Source organism: Sceloporus undulatus, chromosome 8 (genome assembly GCF_019175285.1).
Source record: "Sceloporus undulatus isolate JIND9_A2432 ecotype Alabama chromosome 8, SceUnd_v1.1, whole genome shotgun sequence".
Classification (NCBI taxonomy): Eukaryota; Metazoa; Chordata; class Lepidosauria; order Squamata; family Phrynosomatidae; genus Sceloporus; species Sceloporus undulatus.
Window position 1 is genome coordinate 13080585 of NC_056529.1, and position 22060 is coordinate 13102644.

The 22060-nt window shown below is 39.0% G+C and overlaps 1 protein-coding gene across 1 annotated transcript in view; it reads right to left on the bottom strand.

The window, feature by feature from the left end:
* ITFG1 (integrin alpha FG-GAP repeat containing 1) overlaps positions 1-22060 on the bottom strand; it is an 84634-nt gene that overhangs the window by 55705 nt on the left and 6869 nt on the right. The window contains exons 4-6 of the mRNA XM_042437666.1: positions 21523-21617; positions 11095-11156; positions 6272-6356 (exon numbers count right to left, since the gene is read on the bottom strand). Coding sequence (XP_042293600.1) covers positions 6272-6356; positions 11095-11156; positions 21523-21617 — 242 coding nt within the window. The remainder of the gene's footprint in view (positions 1-6271; positions 6357-11094; positions 11157-21522; positions 21618-22060) is intronic.

Here is a 22060-nt window from a genome sequence, read left to right on the forward strand (position 1 = left end):
CGGGATTTACTAAAGCCCCTCAGTATAGGGGCAGGGAGGTGCTATAAGAGACTGCAGCATCCGGTACCACCTGCTGGAGAACCCTTCTTCCAAAGGCTGTCTCAGCAGACTGAAAAACATCCAACTTATAACGTGTTATGAAGATGGACGGGGATTTCCAAGTGGCTGCCCTGCAGATCTCTGCCAGAGAAGCGCTTATATCCAAGACCATCGAGGTCACCGCGCTTCTGGTGAAATGCGCCAGCACCCCCCTTCGGAGGGGGGGCAACCCTAGGGACATGTAGCATGCCCTAATACAGGCCTTTTCCCATCTGCTCAGGGTGGAAGGAGAGGTTTGCCAGTGTCTACCACCATGTAATCTCTGGAGGAAAGACAACAAACTAAAAACAACACCAACAATAACCAAATAACATATTGGTAGGGCCACAGAGTATTAACCTAACACAAAGCACAGCTTTTGGGCCTTGCTTCTGCAACCCATCTCTACAAATAGTGTCAGGAGATAATATCTTTGCCATAATATAAACTATTATCCTATACAAATCTACATGCATAATCACAGTCACCAAGCTGAGACTTAAATTCTATTGTTAGTCCTGGCCAGAGTAGATCAGTGGGATTTACCTACATATTGATTTATAATTAAACAAGTGACTGAATGGGTCTATTCATTGTTGTTAGTCTTCAAGCCATTTCTGACTTATGGAAACCATATGGTGACCCTATAACAGGGTTTACTTTGCAAGATTTGCTCTGCGGGGAGTTGCCATTGCCTTTCACTGTCGCTGAAAGACAACGGCTTTCTCAAGACTACCCAGTTGGTTTCTGTGGCCAAGTGGGGATTTGAACCCTCATCTCCAGAGCTGTACTCCATCACTAAAATCTGCAGTGTAGTGTACTGCCAGCCTAGGTGTGTTATCTAATGGGTTGAAAAACGAAGAATATTGTTTTAGACTTGATTCACTACCTACTTCTGGTTCCTCCTAAACAAATAGTTTGAATTTCTATCTTTGTTCCAGAAAGCACATTTATGAACCCATCTGGCCAAACATATTACAGCTGACCCTCCGGATTCGCGGAGTTCAGATTCGCAGTTCTGATTATTCACGAATGGGAGGGCAGGGAGACAAAGGCGGGGGGGGGGGGGAAAAGAGGGACGCACGTGCATGTCTGGTTTTCCTCATTACCCCCCCCCCTTTGGTTCCTTCCTTCGGTTCCTTCAGTGCAGGAGGGCGGGAGGATGAAAAGAGTAAGGCATGCACCTGCTTCTCTTCATTCTCCCACCCTTCTGTCCGGTTAAAGGCAGGGGAGGGTGGGGGAAGAGCCAAGCAAGCTTCCTCTGACAGCTGTCCCAGGCATTGGAGGGGAAGTGGGAGAGGCTTACTTTATTCACAAATATGAATGAATGAATATTTATTATGGCACACAGCCAGCACAGTATACCATATTCGCAGAGATACTGTTCCCCTAACCCCCAGGAATCCGGAGGGACAATTGTATATAGATATCCCAAACATTTTCATGCAAGTTTGGGAGTCGCTGCAAACTTCAGCTTCGGTTTGGACAACTGGTGTTTTGCATTCATTTTGCATAGAACTTTATGTGAAGCAAATTTTAAAGGCTGTAATTTCTGTCAGACATTTTGTTTTGTTCAAATTATAAGCAAAATTATCATTCCAGGCAATGTCAGGTAAATTTCCTAGCAGAATGTAAGATGCTGATGTACTGACATTATAAATGTATTAACATAATTTATCATACATCAGTACTGCACACTAAATTCATTAACTGTGAATGCCTGTCTAGCAGATCTGTATTTGCATTATACACTTCAAAATGTACTAAGCTAGTCCTGATGTGTTTTGTTGCCTTTCTGCTCACTCTGCTGAGCAGGATCTTGGGTTCCAAGCTAAGAGATTGGATTGCACATCTAAGAATTTTTTGGCTATTTCTCCCCCTCTTATTGTACCTCTCAGAATTTCCAGCAAGCACAGACAACACTGACCAAGGCGAGATACCACTGGCCCAGAGATTTACCACCTCATAATGTTTGTGAGAATAGGCATAACAGCTCTAGGTAATTCCCAATGCAAGAGCTAGCATGGTCTAGTGGTTTGAGTGTCAGACTATGACTGTGGGGACCAAGGCTTGAATCTTCATGTTGCCATGAAAATCCACTGGGTGACTGTGGGCAAGTCACACTCTCTCAGCCTCAGAGGAAGGGAAAGGAATACTCCTTCTGAATAGATATAATAATTATTATTATCATCATTATTAATCTTTATTTATAAAGCGCTGTAAATTTACACAGCGCTGTACATACAATCTTTTTAATTGGATGGTTCCTTGCCCTCAGGCTTACAATCTAACAAGACACGATACAAAAAGAGAAGGGAGTGGTGGTGGGGAAGAAAACCCTGTGATATGGTTGCCAGAAGTTAGAAATAACTCAAAGTCATACGATGACAACCACAACACCCCCCCTCCCATGTCACCATCTGGAAGTACAAAACACCACCAGTGTATTTGTTTAATCTTATAGCCCACTATCAGTAGGAAGGAATACGGAATGGTTGTGTCCTTATATCCATGTTGTTAGATGTCTCTCTACTATGACAAGTCCTTTAATTAAACAGCAACTGCAAGGCACGTACAACTATCCCAAAGTTTACTTTTCACTACTATATGATTAAAGTGATTCCACTTTGAATAGCAATGAGCATTATTAATTTACAGCGATCCTTTTACCCAGTGATAAATGCCAAAAATGACATGGCTGCCTCATTACCGTGAAATGCTCACTAAAATTATGTTTTGAGCTGACATTATTTATATAAATAATGTATAAACTATGATGTGCAAAGGTCATTGGTTTATCTTTTTGCAGGCTACACTCAAGTCAAGAAAAAAATCTTCGTTACAGGCACTCATTTGCTCCTTGTTCTGTTGTGCCACCCACTGAGATAATTTTAATGCTCCTATTTGGATTAATTTTCAATTTAAATAAAATCCTCCCAAGCCTTTGTCCTTTTTAATTAGGGTTGTAAATACCTCAGCAGGAGGTGACAGGGATGGAAAAGGGATTACATTAACATGTCCTCTCCACATCAGTCAACTTTCAGAGGCTCATAACAAATATGCCTAGGTAACCCTGCTAAGGGAATGAAGGTCTTCACTTAGACTTTGTTACTGTTGTTGTTGTTGCATGCCTTCAGGTCATTTCCAGCGTGTGGCAATCCTAAAACAATGCTATCAGGGGTTTTATATTACAGTCCCCAAACCTCTAAATACTATTCAAATTTAATGGGAAAGCATAGGTTCCTGGCAGGAGAACAAGCTGAAACATAGAGTTGGAATCACAGAATCATAAGAATTGGAAGAGATCACAAGGGCCACCCAGTCCAACCCCCTGCCATGCAGGAACTCTCAATCAAAATATACTTGACAGATGGCCATCCAGCCTCTGTTTAAAGACCTCCAAGGAAGGAGGTTTTAGTACCACAGAATGGTATTTGTAGAATTTGTGTCTTTAGGTTGACTGAAGTGGGAGATGACACTTGCAGCTCTAACTCACATAGCAAAATGTCTTTGGCTAACTATTCTTTATCTTTCCTCTGAAATCACTCTCCCACCTGATGTCCTCCTTCATTTTTTTCTGTGAAGGTCAGGCGACAAAACTGTAAAAAGGTTTTCTAGAGAAAGACATTTTGCAAACCCCCTTATCTTATTTATTCTTACTGTTTTAGCTAGAGTGATATTACGTTTTCACAAAAAGTGGGACACCAAGTAGAAAATTGTGAAGAAGTGATACACTTTTTAAAGTCTTGCTTAATTGTGTTTTTCCTTCTTCTGCATTTCTTGAAATCCAAGTTAATTCACTCTTCTTTAAATGTGGCATTTTCTGAAAATTACAATGAACCTTTTGGCGATATTATCCACTACTGTTTGCTATAACACTTGATGTGATGAAATTCCATTGCCGACTACTTCTTTTTCCTTACATCTTTCAAAATAAATGTATCTGACATATACTTCATGCTTATTAGTATTCATGGCATTTTTCAATACCATCTGTTTTTGGGGAATCATTAGCAGCTTTCTGTAACAGGACAATGTAAAACCCAAGAAGCATGGACAAAAGAGAATTGAAATTATTTTGCTTCTCCCAACTCCTAGTCAAATCTTGTTGGTCTTCGTTCTTTAAAAGATGAATACTTATAAGCAAATAGCCATTCCACTCTTGCCTCAGTTTTAATGAACATTAAAATTGCCTCAGTTTTAATGAACATTTTAATTTAAAACCACTACCCAAACAACAGCAGCAACAATAATCAGAATTCACAATATTTCGTTTTGTTCTGTTGCTATTTGCATAGCTGAATGTCTTTAGGGTCTACACTAAAGTGGTACTCAGGAGAGATGGTATTTAATTAAAGGTCAACCAGAAGTGCACAAGAATGCTTGTGGGTATTTTTAGGCACCCGCTTAAGGAAGAGTAACGGCTACTGCAGGATTAGATGACCTTATTTTCCTTTGGTTTTAGGCATCAACCAGGACTACAAATATTAAGAATATTTTAAGATCCTGGTTGTTAAAACTGACAGTAAAACACAGCCCAAATCCAGAGCTGACTCCAAATCTATTACAAGGTCTGTTGCACTAGAGCAGGAGTGGGCAAACTACAGCTGTCTAGAAGTTTCCAGAAGTCCCTAAGTTTTGTAACCAACGGTGAGGGAGCTGCACCCCAACAAGATCTAGAGGCCTGCTTTTTGCCCACCTCAGAGAAATTTCCCTTAAAAAAATTCCCTTCAAAATTTTATTGTTTACTGTTCAGTACTGTATGGATGTGAGCTAGTGGTTTGGAAATGGACTATGACTCTAGAGACCAGAGTTTGCATTCCCTTGTCAGTCTACTGAGGTTGTTTAGTTTAAAATACAATTCGCTATAATATCCAAAAAAACTGAGTTGTGGCCATGGTCCAATGTAATACTAGTGGAATGAAAAACACTGCTAGTACAGTGGGTCCTTGTTATCCGCTGGGGGTGGTTCTGACAGCCGCTGTGGATAACAAAATCTGTGTATACTCAAGTCCCATTAAATATAATGACATAGCAAAATGGTGCCCCTTATATAAAATTGAAAATCAAGGTTTGCTACTTGGAGTTTATCATTTTTAAAAAATATTTTCAAGCTGGGGATGCTTGAATCTGTGGATAAAACATCTGTTGATAAGAAGGACCAACTGTATAGTTGTGTTGCATGTAAGCATTCCCTAGGAAGTAATACAAGAGACAGTGGCGGGTTACAAACGGCCCTCAAGGGGCCGTTTTCCCGCCGCCGCCATTCGCTGCATAGGGAAGCCCCAGCTGCCAGACCGCGAGGCTTCCCTGCGCAGCAAAAAAGGAGCGGCGAAATGCCGCTCCTTTTTGGAACGCGGAAGTGGCGCAGCGAGGGGTGGAGTGCGCCCTCGCGACGTCACTTCCGCCGCGACACGTCTGGACGCACAGCGTCCAATACGTAAAAATGGTGGCGCCCATGTGGATGGGCACCTCAAAAAAGTACGCGCTCCGCGCGTACTGGTAGGAAGGGCCGTCAGGAAGGTAAGAACCTTCCTAACCCTAATACGGCCCTTCCTAACCCTAGTACGCACGGAGCGCGTACTTTATGGCGGTTTGTAACCCGCCAGTATATGTTTGTGCCTTCATGCTTTTTCCGTCTTATGGCAACCCTAAGGTGAAACTGTCACAGGGTAAGATTTGTTCAGAGGTGGTTTTCCCGTGCCTTCCTTTCAGACAGAAAGTGTGACTTGTCCAAAGTCACCCAGAGAGTTTCCATGGCCGAGCTGGGATTCAAACTCTGGCCTCTAGAGTCGTAGTCCAATGTTCAAATCCAAAGTCCTATACAAAAAGTATTCCTATTGGCCAAAAATTGCTTGAAACTAGATTTACATGTAAATCAAGTATTCTCTTTGTTCAGAAATAACTGGCAATTATAACATTAAGAATGTTGACATGTTTCATCAATCTTTTTATAAGCTACTTTAATTAATTTAAATGTTTCTCATGCATATCAGAGTTTTTAGGTACTTTATCTGGTAACGTCATATAAATGAAGATTGCAGAAGAGGGTTTTCAAAAAACAGCAGTGCAATAAAATAGTAAATTTATTTGTTAAATCACAAATAGTTTCTTATACATGCCCACTTTGTTTTAGCCACATATATGCATGCATAAATTTCAAAAACGTCAGGTAGAAAGGAAGAAACCTCACCAAAATCTGCAAATACTGATTGGCCAACAACAACAGCATCTTCAGGTTTCTTCTTTATGTGTGTAGGTTTTGAAAAATTCCCATTCTGTTAGACATAAAATACATGGAAAAGTCAAAATGTTAACATCATCAATGCATAAACATTTTATTTGTGAATGTAGGGTAAGTCTCAACAAAGGCACATACAGGAAATAGTACAGTATAAATTCATACTTTTTAGAGGCAATATTGTTGTCTATCTAAAAACTGATTTCAGGGTTCTTCCCTAAAATGCTGGTTTAGGGTAGTTTAGAGTCCTATAATCTCTCTTCCGTGGATTTGTGTTTTCTAATATCAGGATTTGCAAATTCTTTGTTATTTATACAGTATTGCATTTGGAGTTTACTTACATTTTTTTTTTCATTTTTGAAAATACTGTAATGTATTTCCAGTCAGCCATGAAAATATCTTATGGGACTCTTAAAAAATGAACACATTCGTTCCATTTAGGAGAGCAAACTGTGTTAATTCAATCAATTTGCTAAAAAACATATGAGTAAATATGTCTATGTAGGTTTTTCTGAAAGCTACAAAGCTTCTCACTACTTGATTTATATTTTACCAATTTAGTTCTTCTGTTTCTTCTAAAGTATTGAACAAACAAACTTTGTCCTAATTAAATGCTGGGAAAATGTCAGTCTGGAAAGTGACTCCAAATAAATAAATAAATAAATAAATAAATAGTCTTAGCTTCTCTATCAGAATTAATAATTGGCAGTATCTTGGATTATATTACCTACATTTAAAATTTTCAAAAACTAGACCAATCTATTAAAAATAAAAAGATAGTAGTGAAAGAACATATACACACAATAGTAATTAATAGTAGACTTGTCTACAAAGGAGTCACAGACAGAATAGGCAAAGTGATGAGGAAGCACAATCTGAAAATAGTTTACAAACCGATGAAGAAAATCCAGCAAATGCTCCGCTCAGTCAAGGACCAGAGAGACCATCTCACAGCTGCAGGAGTTTACCGCATACCATGCAGCTGCAGAGAAGTGTACATAGGGACCACCAAATGCAGCGTGCAAACAAGAATCAAGGAACACAAAAGACACTGCAGACTGGGCCAGCCAGAAAAATCAGCAGTAGCAGAACATGCCACAAACCATCCTGGGCATAAAATACTGTTTGAAACCACTGAAATTTTGGACCATGCCAACCACTACTATGTCAGGATGCACAGAAGCCATTGAAATCCACAAACACCTGGACAATTTCAACAGGAAAGAGGAATCCCTTAAAGTAAATAAGGTTTGGCTACCAGTCCTGAAAGACACTCAACAAATGCAAATGAGAAATCTCCCAGGGTCAGGGGTTTCCCAGCAGACAATGAGTACTAATCAAGCAGACATTAATCCTCTTGTGCAGACCCTCACACACTGAGGACTGCCATTAGCAACAAACAATACACACGCAAATCACTCCTGCCTTTCTAGGTCACACAATATATATAGCCAAGTCCTTTCCAGGCAAACATTCTCTGAAGATGCCAGCCACAGATGCTGGCAAAACGTCAGGAAGAAACTCTGCTAGAACATGGCCATATAGCCTGAAAAACCCACAAAAAACTATGGATGCCGGCCATGAAAGCCTTTGGCTTCAGTATTTTTTTATTTGCAGGTTTTTCACATTCATGGGGGTCCTTCACACCTAACCCCAGCGAATGTAAAGGGACCACTGTACTTCAGCCCTCTTGGACACTCGATTTGACCACAAGATGGCTACGTTTGAACAAAAGAATGTTAAAGCCTGATTTCAGCTGGAAACAATGGAACAAGACTTCATCAAGAGGTTGAGTTCCATCCTCTGTGGTTTGAAGAGGGACAAAGGCCTTTCTTTTAATCATTGCATGCTGTCATTCAGCTCATCTATGCAGGGTATTCTGTATCACCATATCTTGTCATTAAATGACCAATGTCTGGGCAATTTTCATTACCAGTGATTTCTCCTTTTTTATCTCCTTTGGCCATTCTGATTACAATCTTTCAGACAACAGAACTGATCTACAGGCAAAACGCTATCTCTTGTACTTGGATTGGAGAAAGGCTTTTTCATTGTCTTGCTATCTATGTGAGAATGTCCTTGTTATCCCTGGTTGGTAAATGGCCACTGTTAACATGATCACTACACTTGGCACCTTCTGCATGATGCACTTTGTTGCTGTTATATGCTGTCAAGTCATTTCTGACTCCCTAGAGGGGTTTTATTGGAGAAATTTCATCAGAGAAGATTTGCCACTGCCCTCTTCTGAGGCTGAGAGCATGTGACTTGTCCAAGGTCACCCAATGGGTTTCATGGCTGAGCTGGTCTCCAGAGTAGTAGTCCAATGTTCAAACCACTAAGGCACACTGGCTCTCCAATTATACAGTGGGGCCCCCAATTACGCGAGGGATCCGTTCCCGATCCCTCCCCGCATAGGGCAAATCTGGGTATGCTCATGTCCCATTAAAAGCAATGAGGTGCGTGCTCGTAGCTTGGGGCAACGCACCCACCATTACTTTAATTGGCGCATGGCTTCCACGTAAAATGGAAGCCATGTATAGTGTGCCCACGTATGGCACAAGCACACTGTACATGTTTCTCTCCATGATACCATATTATTTATCATCACAATTCATATACCATATTATCAGTGTTCACTCTGCTATCCCACCAAAACACATGCACAGATATCTGTCAACTATGACACATTCCATGTATCAGATGAAGTGGGATGCAGTTCACAATCTTATGTCAAGTAAAGCTAGTCAATCTTTAAAATAACACTAGATTGGTGTCCCCCACACCATGCATCAGAGGTGAAAATGGCTCTTGAATCTATATTAGTATATCTCTCCATTTCCTTTGCTGGGTAGCTTTCCAAATTACAATTTCACTGACTTTTGAATGATTTCGTTTGACATTCTTGTTTATTAAAGTATTACATTAATAATGTTTTATAATTGTATATTTAATTATATCTATTACAGTATTACCTTTATTGGCCAACTAAATACACAATATAGTTGTTGCAAGCTTTCAAAGCTCCACTGGATTCTTCATCATCCTTCTGATGAAGAAGGCAACGGAACTTCGAAAGCTTACAGCAAGTATACTGTGCATTTTGATTGGCCAATAAGGGTATCACTGGTGGATTTTTGTTTGAATTTACTAAAAGGCCAACACAGCTACCCCTGCATATTATAGTATCTTATTTTATCTCCATAATTTGTTTATAATTACAGTATAGTTTATATATGTTTGGAACTGTTTTTGTTTCTGTAAAGGGACATGTAAATTTATGGCCATATACAAATAGATCATCATCATCATCACCATCATCACCACCACCACCAGCACCACCACCACCACCACCACCAGTCTAAAATGTATGCATACCCTATCTTAGGCCAAGATACCATCATCCAAGCTGAGTCACTGTGGTTTAAAATTAGCTTCAGTTTAACAATTATATCCAGCTCAAGCGGTTCGCAAATATGAAAAATTTCATTTTCAAATAATGATTATTTGAGTAACTTTGAAAGTACTTTAGATTTTAAACGTCACTTTCCCATTAATATAGAGTGTGTTTTCATGTACGTTCTAGTCATGTGGAAATTATGATGTAGAACTGTCTTCTAAACACTATTTAACTCCTATAACACTTCAAGGTGACCAAGGACACATTTGGTTTGACATCTTTTTTTAAACCCACTTTCAGAGAGCTTGGGGTGTTTGCTCTGTTCTTCCATACTGGGAGGGGAGAAAAAGGAAATGAAAAAGTGACTGCCCTTTGTTCTAGTACCAGATCAGAAGTATTTAGAGAAACTAAAAATGAGATGAAATATAGTTAAATGAGCAACCTTTAAGCATCATACAACTAACTGCTGCTCCTTGAAATTAATCTATTTCAAATAATGTACTAACAACTAGGAGTGCTTTGTTTGTGTATATGTGTATGCATGCATGTGTACATATGTGGCCCTTTCACAAAGAGGACAAGAAGACTCTGATCCAATAAAGGTATGGAATCATTAAACCTTTCATACTTTATATTAGATATTATTACCTTTTAATACCTTACAACAAGTGGAACAATGTTGTGCTTGCTTCTTCCATCCTAAAATATGCCTCAAAACAACTCAGATTGCCACTGGTACATGTTCTTTAAAAGTGCACGCAAATATCTGGACACATGGGCCAGTATCCAGCTGTGCCATTCAGGTAGTGCAAATGCTGTTGCACATGCGTACCCCTCCTAGTTCTAGGTTATGTATCCAATGCAGTCTCCAGTTGTTCAATCATACTCACAACTGCTTGACAAGTGGTAGCATGCCTAGGAAGACTAGGATTGGGAGGATAGTTATGAAAGAACTACAATAAGCAGCAAGGAAGAAGCCTGAAAAGTCTCCAGATTATTTCCCCTCATTTTTCCAATGGGGGGAAAACAGCCACATTTAAATAGTATAGAGGACTGGAGGCAACAAAGAAAAGGTATTATGTTTAATCATTTTTTCTGTGTAAGCCATCATGCTGACAAATTAAATGCCAGTAATCTTATACAACAGATGACATCACAACAGGAGTCCTGTTAACCGCACACATTAAAACTGACTGAGTGGTTTATTGGCAGCCAAGCTTATATTCTGCAGAGGGAGGCATACTGAGTAGCAACATTCAGATGTTTGGAAGCAATGTGGAGTTATGTTCTCTCAAACAAAGATTCTTTTGATTAGCATTATCAGACCGCTGATGCTTCTCAGGCCCTGATAATAGAGAAAACCTAAAAAGCATCTTACCTGATTTTCCCATATTTCAAACTGAATTTGTCCATCATTTAATAATGTTGTGAGAAACAAATCTGTAATGGTACAAAAGGACAGAGGTCAGCAGAAGACTAAGGAAGCATTAATTACACTTTGCTTGGGCATTTAATTCAACCACATAGGCTTCAGCTAAAGATGACTACACTCATCCCTCCATATTTGCTAGGGTTAGGGACACAAGACCCCCGTGAATATGGAAAAACCGCAAATAACCAAAACACCATGTTTTTATCTGAGAGGACATCTCTCTAGGAATCTCTAGGTCCTCCAGTGCAATGTCTGACAGACACTGGCCATACAACTGAACTGGAGGAGCTACAAATGCCTAGTAGAATATTCTCTCTAGGAATCTCTGGTTCTTTCAGTGCAACATTTAGTTAAAGTTGACCATAGAGCTGCAATGGAAGACTCAGATATTACTAGAGAGAACATATTAATCAAATTCATGAATAATCAAAGCCGCAAATACTGTATGGAGGGATGAATGTACAGTACTGTATAGCTGTGTTAGTTCAATGGTTCTTAAATAATCTCTCTTATTAGCATTCCAAGGCTCTCGACTTTCACTGAAACAAAAATGCAAAGGCCAGTTTCCCGTGTAACACAAAAACAGATGTTGGTTGCCTTTCAGTGCGTACTCTAATTCTTTCCATGACTTCTCATTTCAAACGAACTCTAGTTTTCAATATATTCAAGTTGACAAACTATTCTTTGTTCCTGTTACTTTTCACCACTGTTGGGAACAATGATCTGGCCTGGACTTCAGTTTCTGATTAGGAAGGTAAGCATAAACCATGGCTTGCCAATTCATCTCTTATCTACAAACTATGGTTTTACTCAAAACCAGAGATCAAGGAAGAAATTACAGGGAGGTGTTCAAGAACAGGAGAGAAGAAAACATACAAGTTATAGGATTGAAGTGGCAGCAAAAACCATGGCCTGATGAACCACTTTACTATCTAATGAAACCTTGGTCAGTCAGACGAAACGATAGAAATCTGTTTTGCAACAGTGGTGAATTACAATTTGTGTCATTGAGACTGTAATTGTAAAATTTGTGCTTGTTATTATGGTGACCTTAAGGCGACAGAGCACTGATTTGTTCAGGGAGTGGTTTGCCTCTGCCTTCCTCTAAGGCCGAGAGTGTGTAACTTGCCCATGGTCACCCAGAAGGTTTCCATGGCAGAGTGGGGATTCAAACCCTGGTCTCTAGAGTCGTAGCCCACTGTGTCTAAATGCATGTTTAAATGGAAGAACACATTTATGCACATGCTTTAGTGAAAGAACTTAAGTTGATGTAGTAAATTAAAACAACTGCCTAATATATCATCTTGAGAGAACTCTTCCTAAGGTCCTTTAAAGGAAACATGAAATATAAAGCACCAAAATGAAATTTGAAAAATAAGAAGTTAAAACGGATCACCATTTTCTTAAGAATTATGGCAAATGGGGAGAGGCAACAAGGGCATTGTCCCTTCAAATACGAATTCTGTGTCCAATGAATTTTTCCTTCAGTCCCCATGTTTCTAGTATTGTAAAATGAAAATTGAAAATGGTTCACACATAAATCTCTTATCTTTGCTGTGTTTGCATTCCCTTGGTAATGCTTCCTTCTGCTTTTCTCTGCATACTTAAAATGCACTTCTAAATGCCTGGCTGAAGTTTTAAAATACTGCAATGCTAGAAATTTGGGGACTGACGGAAAATTTAATTTGGAGTAGAAAATTCTTATTTAGGAGACAATGCTCTCATCTGTCCCCGCACCCAAAGCTACATCACTCATCCCACTAAATATGAGGTTCCCTTCTCCTTACTGATTTTTTAAATAGAGGCAAATCAAAAAGCAGTTCACATGTGGCAACCAACAGCTGTTCAACTATATAAGATTTGTTTTAGAGAAAGCCTGTACAAAATGATACCAGCAGAATAATAATAAGCATCTCCAAAACAAATAGAGACTGGGTTTGTTTTATTTAAAACTAGCCAACAATACAATGGCTGTAATGTCAGGCAGCTTACCAATAAAACAAAGCATGTGTTTAGCTATTTGATGTGTGGGAGGAATAAATGTATTTGTTTAAAAAAAAGAAAGAAAGGAGAAGTGAAACTACAAAGTGGCAAAGAAAGATGATAATTTAAATGTCTAAAAGGTTTACTGAGTTAACAATGCACTGGTGCTTATAAAGAGAGAAGCCTGTTTCATCTATTGTAATGTGTTTTGCTTTTTCCTCTTCTTCTGAAGAGATTGGTTTGGTTTGCTTCCCTTTTTATTTTCTGGAACAGGGTAGAGGAAACCAAATGAGAGATTTGTAAAGATGTGCCAGCCTTACACTTTCAACATATTATAGAAAGACTGGCTTTGCAAGTCACATCACTGGGGTCCTATGCAATTCCCATTCATTATAGCAGGGTCTTTCTGGCCAACAGAAGTTCCTGATGTCCTTTAACCATTTGCTACACTCATATCTTGACTGACTTACTCATTGAATTTAAAGATATAGCCATGTTATTCTGTAGAATCAGTATGTAGAGAGATCTTGTAGCATACTGTATTTGAGACTAACTGAAAGAAAGAAGATGGCAGCATGAGCTTTTATAGACTCCAGTCTACTTCATCAGATGCATTTATTCCACATAACGCAGGACCAAAGGAGTGCCTTAAAGCCACAGTGCCATGGCTTTCTGCGGCTCCTTTGTGCTCCCTGGAAAGGCCAGATGGGGACAGTGGCATGTGGTTGCCACAGCCCCAAACCGGTGCAATTGAATGCGGCTGCAGGCCACCCCTTAGGGGCGATCTGCACAGTCCCTATGTCTGTATTTTAATCCTGAAGTTTTCATTTAAACTTACAGGTATTAAATTAGATCTCTACAGTTAAATTATGTTTCCAATTATGCTGATCAGCTGGGATTTATCCTCTGGGATTTTCACACTTAAAGCATGGCATTGAGTACTGAAAACTTCATTTATTCTGGGTGTAGAATCTGTAGTTTTGCCATGAGCTATGGAAGAAACCTCACTTCATATCAGCAGGCTTTAGAAACTCATTATTTTTAAGTCTGACACTTCATAAGCTAAACATTATTGTAAGTAAGCCAGTTTATTTCTCATTTACATTCAGCATTTGATTCCCATAAAAAAGAAAACTGGAGAAAACATCTGAACACAAGCAAAACATGAATCCTTTGCATATAATCTAACTGTATTACTCATGGATCCACAAAATATAGTTGTAACCTATTAATGCTGCTTAACAAACCACACACACACACAGTTTTTCTGCCCCTCAAAGCCAAGGCAGTCTGAGCATTTCCATCCCCTGGCTACACCTGTGGTTTTTCCAAATACCCTCTACACAAACCTCAATGTGGTATGTGTTCTTGAGCAGCAACCTTCAAGGCTAAGATGTTTTATGCAGCACAAGGCTGCTTCATAAGATGCAAGTAAAAACCTCTGGGCAGTTAGTAGATGTGGTGGTAAGAGCACTCATTTTGCATGGTGAGCTATATCTGTGCCTTCTTACTTGGGAATAAGCCCTATTCGAGGCAGTAAGATGTCCTTCAGAGTAAATGTGCATGGAAACCATTTGCTAAAAGAGAGCAGTTGAAAGTGACTGCAATATGTACTAGAAACAGTGCCCCATCTCTAAACATAGTTTTGCTATTGAAAAAATCACTAGCACCTTTAGCCGCTAACTGCTTAAAAAGTAGTGTATACATTTTTAAAAAGCCATAGCAATGAAAATTAAGAACAAGTGAATCTGATTAAAGAGTCCCAAAATGAAGAAAATAAAAATATTACAGTAGTACAGAGACTAAAGTAATGACTGGTATTAAGCACAATTAAAAGCTTAAATTGCCACTTGGGAAAACAGGGCCAACTTAGCCTCCAGTTCAGAAGATAGTAATGATGGTATCAGCCAAATCTCCTTGGAGCAGGCATTCTATGCCAGGGTGCAGATGAATGCAGAGCATAAATGAAAAGGTATTTATGAAAGAATAATGCAAATGTATTCCAAGTTCAAATGTTGTCGAACCCTACACTATCTTTAATTTGCATTTAGCAGCTTCTTTTGCAAAGTTATTAGTATGCATGCTGAATTTCAGGTTTTTTTTACACCATCTTGTAATGAAAAGGATATTAGGAGCTGGCTTATAAACTACTAGTCAACTACCATATTTTTGGCTAGACAGAAAAGAACTGAGGTAGTTAACAAAGCAGTGCCATTGCTCATGTACTGTGGGTTGCTACCTGCATTACAATTAGCCCTACTAAAGAACTGCTGCCATTTCTTTTCTGAAATGCCTCAGCCTGTCTCCTATTACACAACACACCCAACCTCTCTTGAACAAACAGCCAGCATCACATCAGTTTATCCCTTTGCACAATGCGTGATTTGAGACAGAGGTTTAAAAAGAAAAGCTCACATTGAAATTTACATTACATTTTATTTTAATTTTTCATTACATCCGATTCAACTCAACTCTGTGAATTTTAGATGTATACATTGTACCTCCAGAAGCCACGCTCTGTATATAAAGAAACTGGGAACCAAAAAAACCCAAGTGGGTCATATCCAAACACATTAAAATGTTTGTTGTAAAATGCTGTCTTGCTCTTTGCCACCCAGTTCTTTGCTGTTTCACACCTGCAATGTCTGTTGAACTTTTATTCCAGTCCACTGATGGTAGCATAACTTATTCATATTCACAAGGTCAATACATAGCTTGAAGGATTCTAAACACAGGTCTTCACAGAGGCCTGTTACAGACAGGCCAAAATAAAGCTGCTTCGAGTCACTTTGGAGGTATGGTATTTCAATGATGCATGCGTCCTAAGAGTCCAAAAGCTTCACTAAAGCCACGCTCCAGTCCTAAGGACTTGAGTGCAGCTTTGGTGTGACTTTTGGACTCTTAGGACACATGCATCATTGAAATACCATACCTCCAAAGTGACTCGAAGCAGCTTTATTTTGGCCTGTCTGTAACAGGCCAGAGTTTGCACAATTGAGTGAAGGGCTGGGGACAAGAATGCTTTAATGTCAGAATATCTCATGTGCCTCCCACACTTTTCCAAGAACCTCATGAAAAAAAAAAGTATACTGCAAATACCAAAACAAATGAAACAAAACTGACACAAAAAGAACAGTCACACAAGGCCACACTGCAGTTTTTAAAATACCCAGGTCATAATCTAAATTGCCAATAGAAATTATTTTATGATAACCAGTAAGATTCCTGACTTGTGAAGAATGGATCTTACCAGGCCATATCACGTACTACTTGAGAAGCTCTTCCGTTGCAAAATATCATGGAAGACGAATATTTGATAATGAGAAATCCAAATAAATGCCCTTTGGATGGACTTATGTAGACAATTAAACACACAATATAGCACAAAAAGAAGGGGGGCATATTCCAGTTCCCATGCCACCATCTTGTCAAGTAGAAAGGGAGAATTTGTGGACAGTACTATTTGAATTCTTGGGACTGTAGCAGAAGATTTGGTAGTGGAAAAACCCCCAATATGGTGTAGTGGTTAAGAAAGTTAGACTTCGACTACAAAGGCCTAGGGTGAAAACCTTTCTAGAAGATCAGCAGGTGGCTTTGGACCAATCACCTCTCAATCTAATCTAACTGAAAGGGTTGTTGGAAGGATAAGGGTGGGGGACACACTATACAATGTGAACCAAGGTCCTCTGAGGACAAGTGAGGATGTACATGTAAAAAATTAAAGAGATTTGTTTTTGAGAGAGAAAAAATTTCAGAATTGTAGGCATTTGAAATTAGTATTATATTCATCCTTTAAGGTAAGGACAAATGTAATTGTAACAAAAGTGGACTTTGATTATGGCTAACAGAAAATAAAGCCTGCCTAGTAAGCCACTCATTATGTGAACTTGCAGGCCTACTATTTCAACTTCTTAGTGCCATCAAAGCAAGCTTCATTTATCAACCGCTTCATACCGCCTAAGCAGTGTCTAAGCGGTTTACAACTGTAAGCTAATTTGCCCCCAACAATCTGGGTACTCATTTTAGCAACCTCAGAAGGATGCAAGCCTGAGTTGAGCTTGAGCCCTTTTGTTGGTCTTGAACTCGCAACCTTATGGTTTTGAGAGAGTGGCTGCAGTACAGGCATTTAACCACTGCACCACCAGGGCTCCTGTATCCAGAGCTGCTCTGTATTCATGACACTAAGGATATAGGAAAACATATAGTCTACTATGGTGTAGAGACATTTATGAGGGACCTACAGAGAAATTAATCACGAATTTCATAGTAAATAGATATGTAACAGATGAAGAAGGAATGTATTAAAGCTGATAAGGTAAACATCCACAGACATTCATCTGATCCTCTGTGCATGAAATTTACAAGCTCTCTTACATCAGAAGTATTTTTATATTAATATCTTAGTATTTTCATAATAACTATAATAATTTCTTTAACATTTATGGTCATTTTAATTGAATAGAAAGTGGTATTCTCTGCCCATTCTAAATATTCAGTGCTAAATGAACAGATTTCTTGGGGATTCCCAATAATTTTTTCCTACTTCTGCAAATAGCGGGGGTACCCACTAGCATGTTGGTGCGTCCCTTTTCTGTTGATGCCATTTTGATTACTCTACATAAGGAGTCACACATTCAGACAATGAGTTTGCAAGTATTATATCGGATTTTACTTTTAGCTTGTTGTTTAACTAGAAATTATTTCAGTGTCACAAAAAGATGTAGCAAGGACTAGAGAGAAGTGAATGAAAAGCAGATTGTAGGTATAAGTTGGTATTGGATGGTAGGTTTTGATCCTGCAATAGAGGAAAATTTTAGACCAAAAAGGAGATGACTGAATGGGTAAACGTGATTCTAGGAAACACATGCAGTCTTCCAAAAGCGTATTAAACACAAATAGCTTATTCTATACAAAATCAAGTGTGTTCACATTACTGCTATCTGTGTGGAGTCCATTATTTTAAACTGCAACCACTTTACACCCAAGAATATATGGCAGCTACTATATATTATGCCATGGTTGTTTTCTCATTCTGTATTTATCTCATTCTCAGACACTATATATAACACTCTCTGAATTTGTGTACCAGCACATAGAAATACATTACTCAGGTCAAGGCTATTAATTCTGCTGATAAAGAGGCTTCTTAGGAAAGGAGTAATTCTTGAAATAATAAATCTGTTTTTGCAACAAGATTAGAACTCCCTGTGGATTCAAAGAACAGCAGGGAAAATGTTGACTCCTCGAGATACTCTTATTTTTGCTGATGTATATACAGTATTTTAAAACTGAACACTCGGTTTAGTTAGAAGTGGCATTAGGGCTGAAGTCTATTTCTAGAAATATAGAGTCCTGTAATTAAGAACAATGGCTTTTCTACAGAAAACCTCTAGGTATCAGATGGGGAAAAATACAGCTTGCCAAGTCTATTTAGGTTTTTTTTTTTACTAGAACCCAAACATTTGCCCACCAGAGCCTCATGCAAAATACATACACGTAGAAGTAAAGAACAGAGAGCTTCTGAGAAAACAATGAGTTTAGGAACTTGCTTTCCAAACCAAAGCCAGATTGAGCTCATCGCACTTTTATGCAGAAATCCCTGCCTAGACACCCCATGCTTCAATATTTAAGCAGTCAAATTTAGCTGGAGAAAGCCATTTTGTTTTTCTGTTAAAGTATTATGAATTGGAACCTCTTAACAAATTTACACAGAGATCAAGCAGTAGATTATGATCTCCCTTTCCTCCATCACCACCCAATCTAGAACATGTTTAAAAAACACCATCTATGTACCTGGTGTTTTCGAAAGAAGGGGAGAACAAATCTGTACACTCTACAAGTCAGCTGTACTGGATAATAATAGAGGGAGGGACAGAAATGTCAACAGGGTTTAAGTAGGGGAAGAACATGAGACTACACCACTGGTTCCACTGGCTGCCAGTCTATTTTGAGGCACAATTCAAAAGGTTGAAGATGACCTATAAAGCCCTATATGGCTTGGGTCCAGACTATCTGGAGCACCATATTTCCTTTCATAAGAGTTGCAAGATCTTTGGGATAGGCTTTTCTTTTTGCCTCATCACATTCTCAGGCTCATTTTGTGGTCTTCTCAGTGGCTGCTCCTAGACTTTGGAACTCTTTCTATAGAGAGGCTAGGATGGCATCCTCCTTGCTCTCCTTCAGCTGACAAGTCAAAACATTCTTATGCCATCAGGCTTTTAGAAACTGATTGGGGTTGCTTTTAATGGCTTACTGTGCTGTTTTATGCTGTGCATGTAATGTTTCAAATAAATTTTAATGGTATTAACTTTATAAATCTTTATAAATGTTAGGAGTATTTTATTTAAAAAAACTGCCCTTTGAGTAGCTTTTATATTTATATATTTTATAGATGTATTTGTTTTTAACAGGTTGTAAACCACCTTGACTTCCATTACTGGGAAAAAGGTACGATATAAATTAACAAAATGAAATAATAAATAACAGCTTCAGCTACACACATCTTGATCTTCATTCTGGCATCATGGTGCTGGACTATTTGTGGATCTATACAATGAAAATCCAAGACACAAATGGAAAAAAAGAACTACATAATAAAATAGAGAAGCACCAGAATCCAGAAAGCCTTTTTTGATATGTCCAAGTGTTTCACTGTGCCCAGAAGGATTATTTTTAATTTGAAAAACAAATGACTTTGCCCCCCAAAGACGCTCTATAAGCTGGTTTTGAAACATACAACTCACAGACTCCTTTGGCTTCACAAAACTAGTTACACAGTTCTTTGAATCTTGGATAAGTAAGAATGCCAGCTTCTTTTGGGAAGGGAGTTAATACAATGTCAGTTTATAAACAGATATGGTTAAAACCAAAATTGGCATAGGGATGTTCAGGCATGAGATGGCTCCCCCCGCACTTTTCAGACTACACTTTAAATCTGTTAAGCTGTTTATAATGACATAACTGTCAAAAATAGTTCAGCTGGCTCAACTACTTTTATTTTTACATCTGTTGCAAAAATAAATCATGCATTCTTGTGAATATGCAGGGCTCAAGCAGTGAGAGCAGAACTTGGGGCGTACTCAATCCAGTGCCAGGCTTTGTTAAAAGCCGTTAAGTACTGGCTAAAGATTCTTAAAATGGACTCAAGGAGACTCCCTAAACTCTGATTAGAAGAACAGCTAGCTATAGGCCGTTCAAACTTTTGGATTTGTCAGCTATCCCTACAATTGTACCAGTTAGGTTTCTCTCCCTCCTATCTGGCACATAGGGGCCAGGTGAAGCTCTTTGAGGATGTGCATTCCATCACACACTAAGGTAGGGGGATCATCACTTTGCCCCACCTCTCCAACCCCTGGTCATTTTAATGTTGTTTTCTTTTTCTGCCTATGCCAGGGATGGGCAACTGTGTGGGAGCCAGGGGCCAACCACCAATCCCTCCTCGAGGGCAAAAGCCTAGAGCACATCAAGATACCTCATTTTCTCTCTATTTTTCTTTCAAAGTGAATACCAGACGTAATATTGCATCACTTTCCATCACCATTTTGAAGGAGAAATGGAGGGAAGCAAAGAGCGGGTGGGGTTCTGAGGGACTAGAGAAGGGTTGCTGTCTGGTTTTTTGCACGTTTGCACACATTTAGGAAGGCTATGTGCGCTGAAGACCAGGGTTTGATTCCCAGGTCAGCCATGAAACCCACTGGTTGAGTTTGGACAAGTCACATGTTCTCAGCCTCAGGGGAAGGCAATGGCAGACCTCCTCTGAACAAATCTTGCCAAGAAACCCCATGATAGGTTTGCCTTAAGGTTGCCATAAACTGGAAACAATTTGAAGACACACAACAAAAAATTGCCTTCAAGTCACCTGTTGACTTATGGCAATACCATGAATTTAATAGGGCTTTCTTAGGTAAGGAATACTCAGAGGTGGCTTTGCCCGTTCCTTCCACTGAAATATAGCCTCCAACATCTAGTATTCATTGGCAGTCTCCCATCCAAGTACTAAATAGAGCTGATCCTGCATAATAACTTCTACGATCAGAGAGGATCTGGCCTCTTTAAGGTATTTAGACCCTCACAGGTGATTTTACTGTCCCCTTCCCTTTTTTTTAAATGGAGGGCTCCTCTTAGATCAGGTGTAGCTGTTCTTTCCTCACTCCTGGTCTAAGAGAAGTCCTACTAATATGACTACTTCTAAATAAAGAAGACTTGGATATTCCTAATCTTCCTACGCATAAGACATTTCCCCTCAGAAATGCCTACAGTACTGGACTCTACCCAGCACAAGAAAACTGTACTGACATTACAGTTAAAATGGCAGCCAAACATAATTTTTCATACTCAGTACTACTGACTGGCTAAATTAAGTTTAAAAGATAGTCAAAATTTGTAACTCACCTGCAGTGAAATCATTAGTCAGATCTATAAATGCATGAGAGTGGGGTATATACATTTTATTATGTGTATCCAGTGCCGGGTGCCATGATAAATTCCTAAAAATAAAAGTTAGAAGTTAATTTTGAAAATAAAGCATTCCACCATTTACACACCATGCTTTGACCTCCTTGTGCATTTGAGTAAGAGTGAGTGAGTGTATCTGTCTTTTTTATTTCCACATATCTTCTCGTTTAGATGATTACTGTATGTATTCAACTATGTTTCAGCTTACAAAGCCTTACACTCTAATATGTCTGTTAGCCTTTAAGGTGCCAGAAGGCATATATAGTTTTTAGATGCTAATTTCAACTAAAGAACAAATTAAGAAATAAGTAAAAATACAATAGACAGGTTAACATATCATGATTCAGAATGGCGGGCATGATTCAGAATCGTGGTCCATGAGCTGGAATGAACCTTCCCTGTTGCCCATTTATACATGGCCAAGAAGAAGATTCTGTCAGTGTTTTAATGTCTTCATTAGGTGTGAAATGGCAAC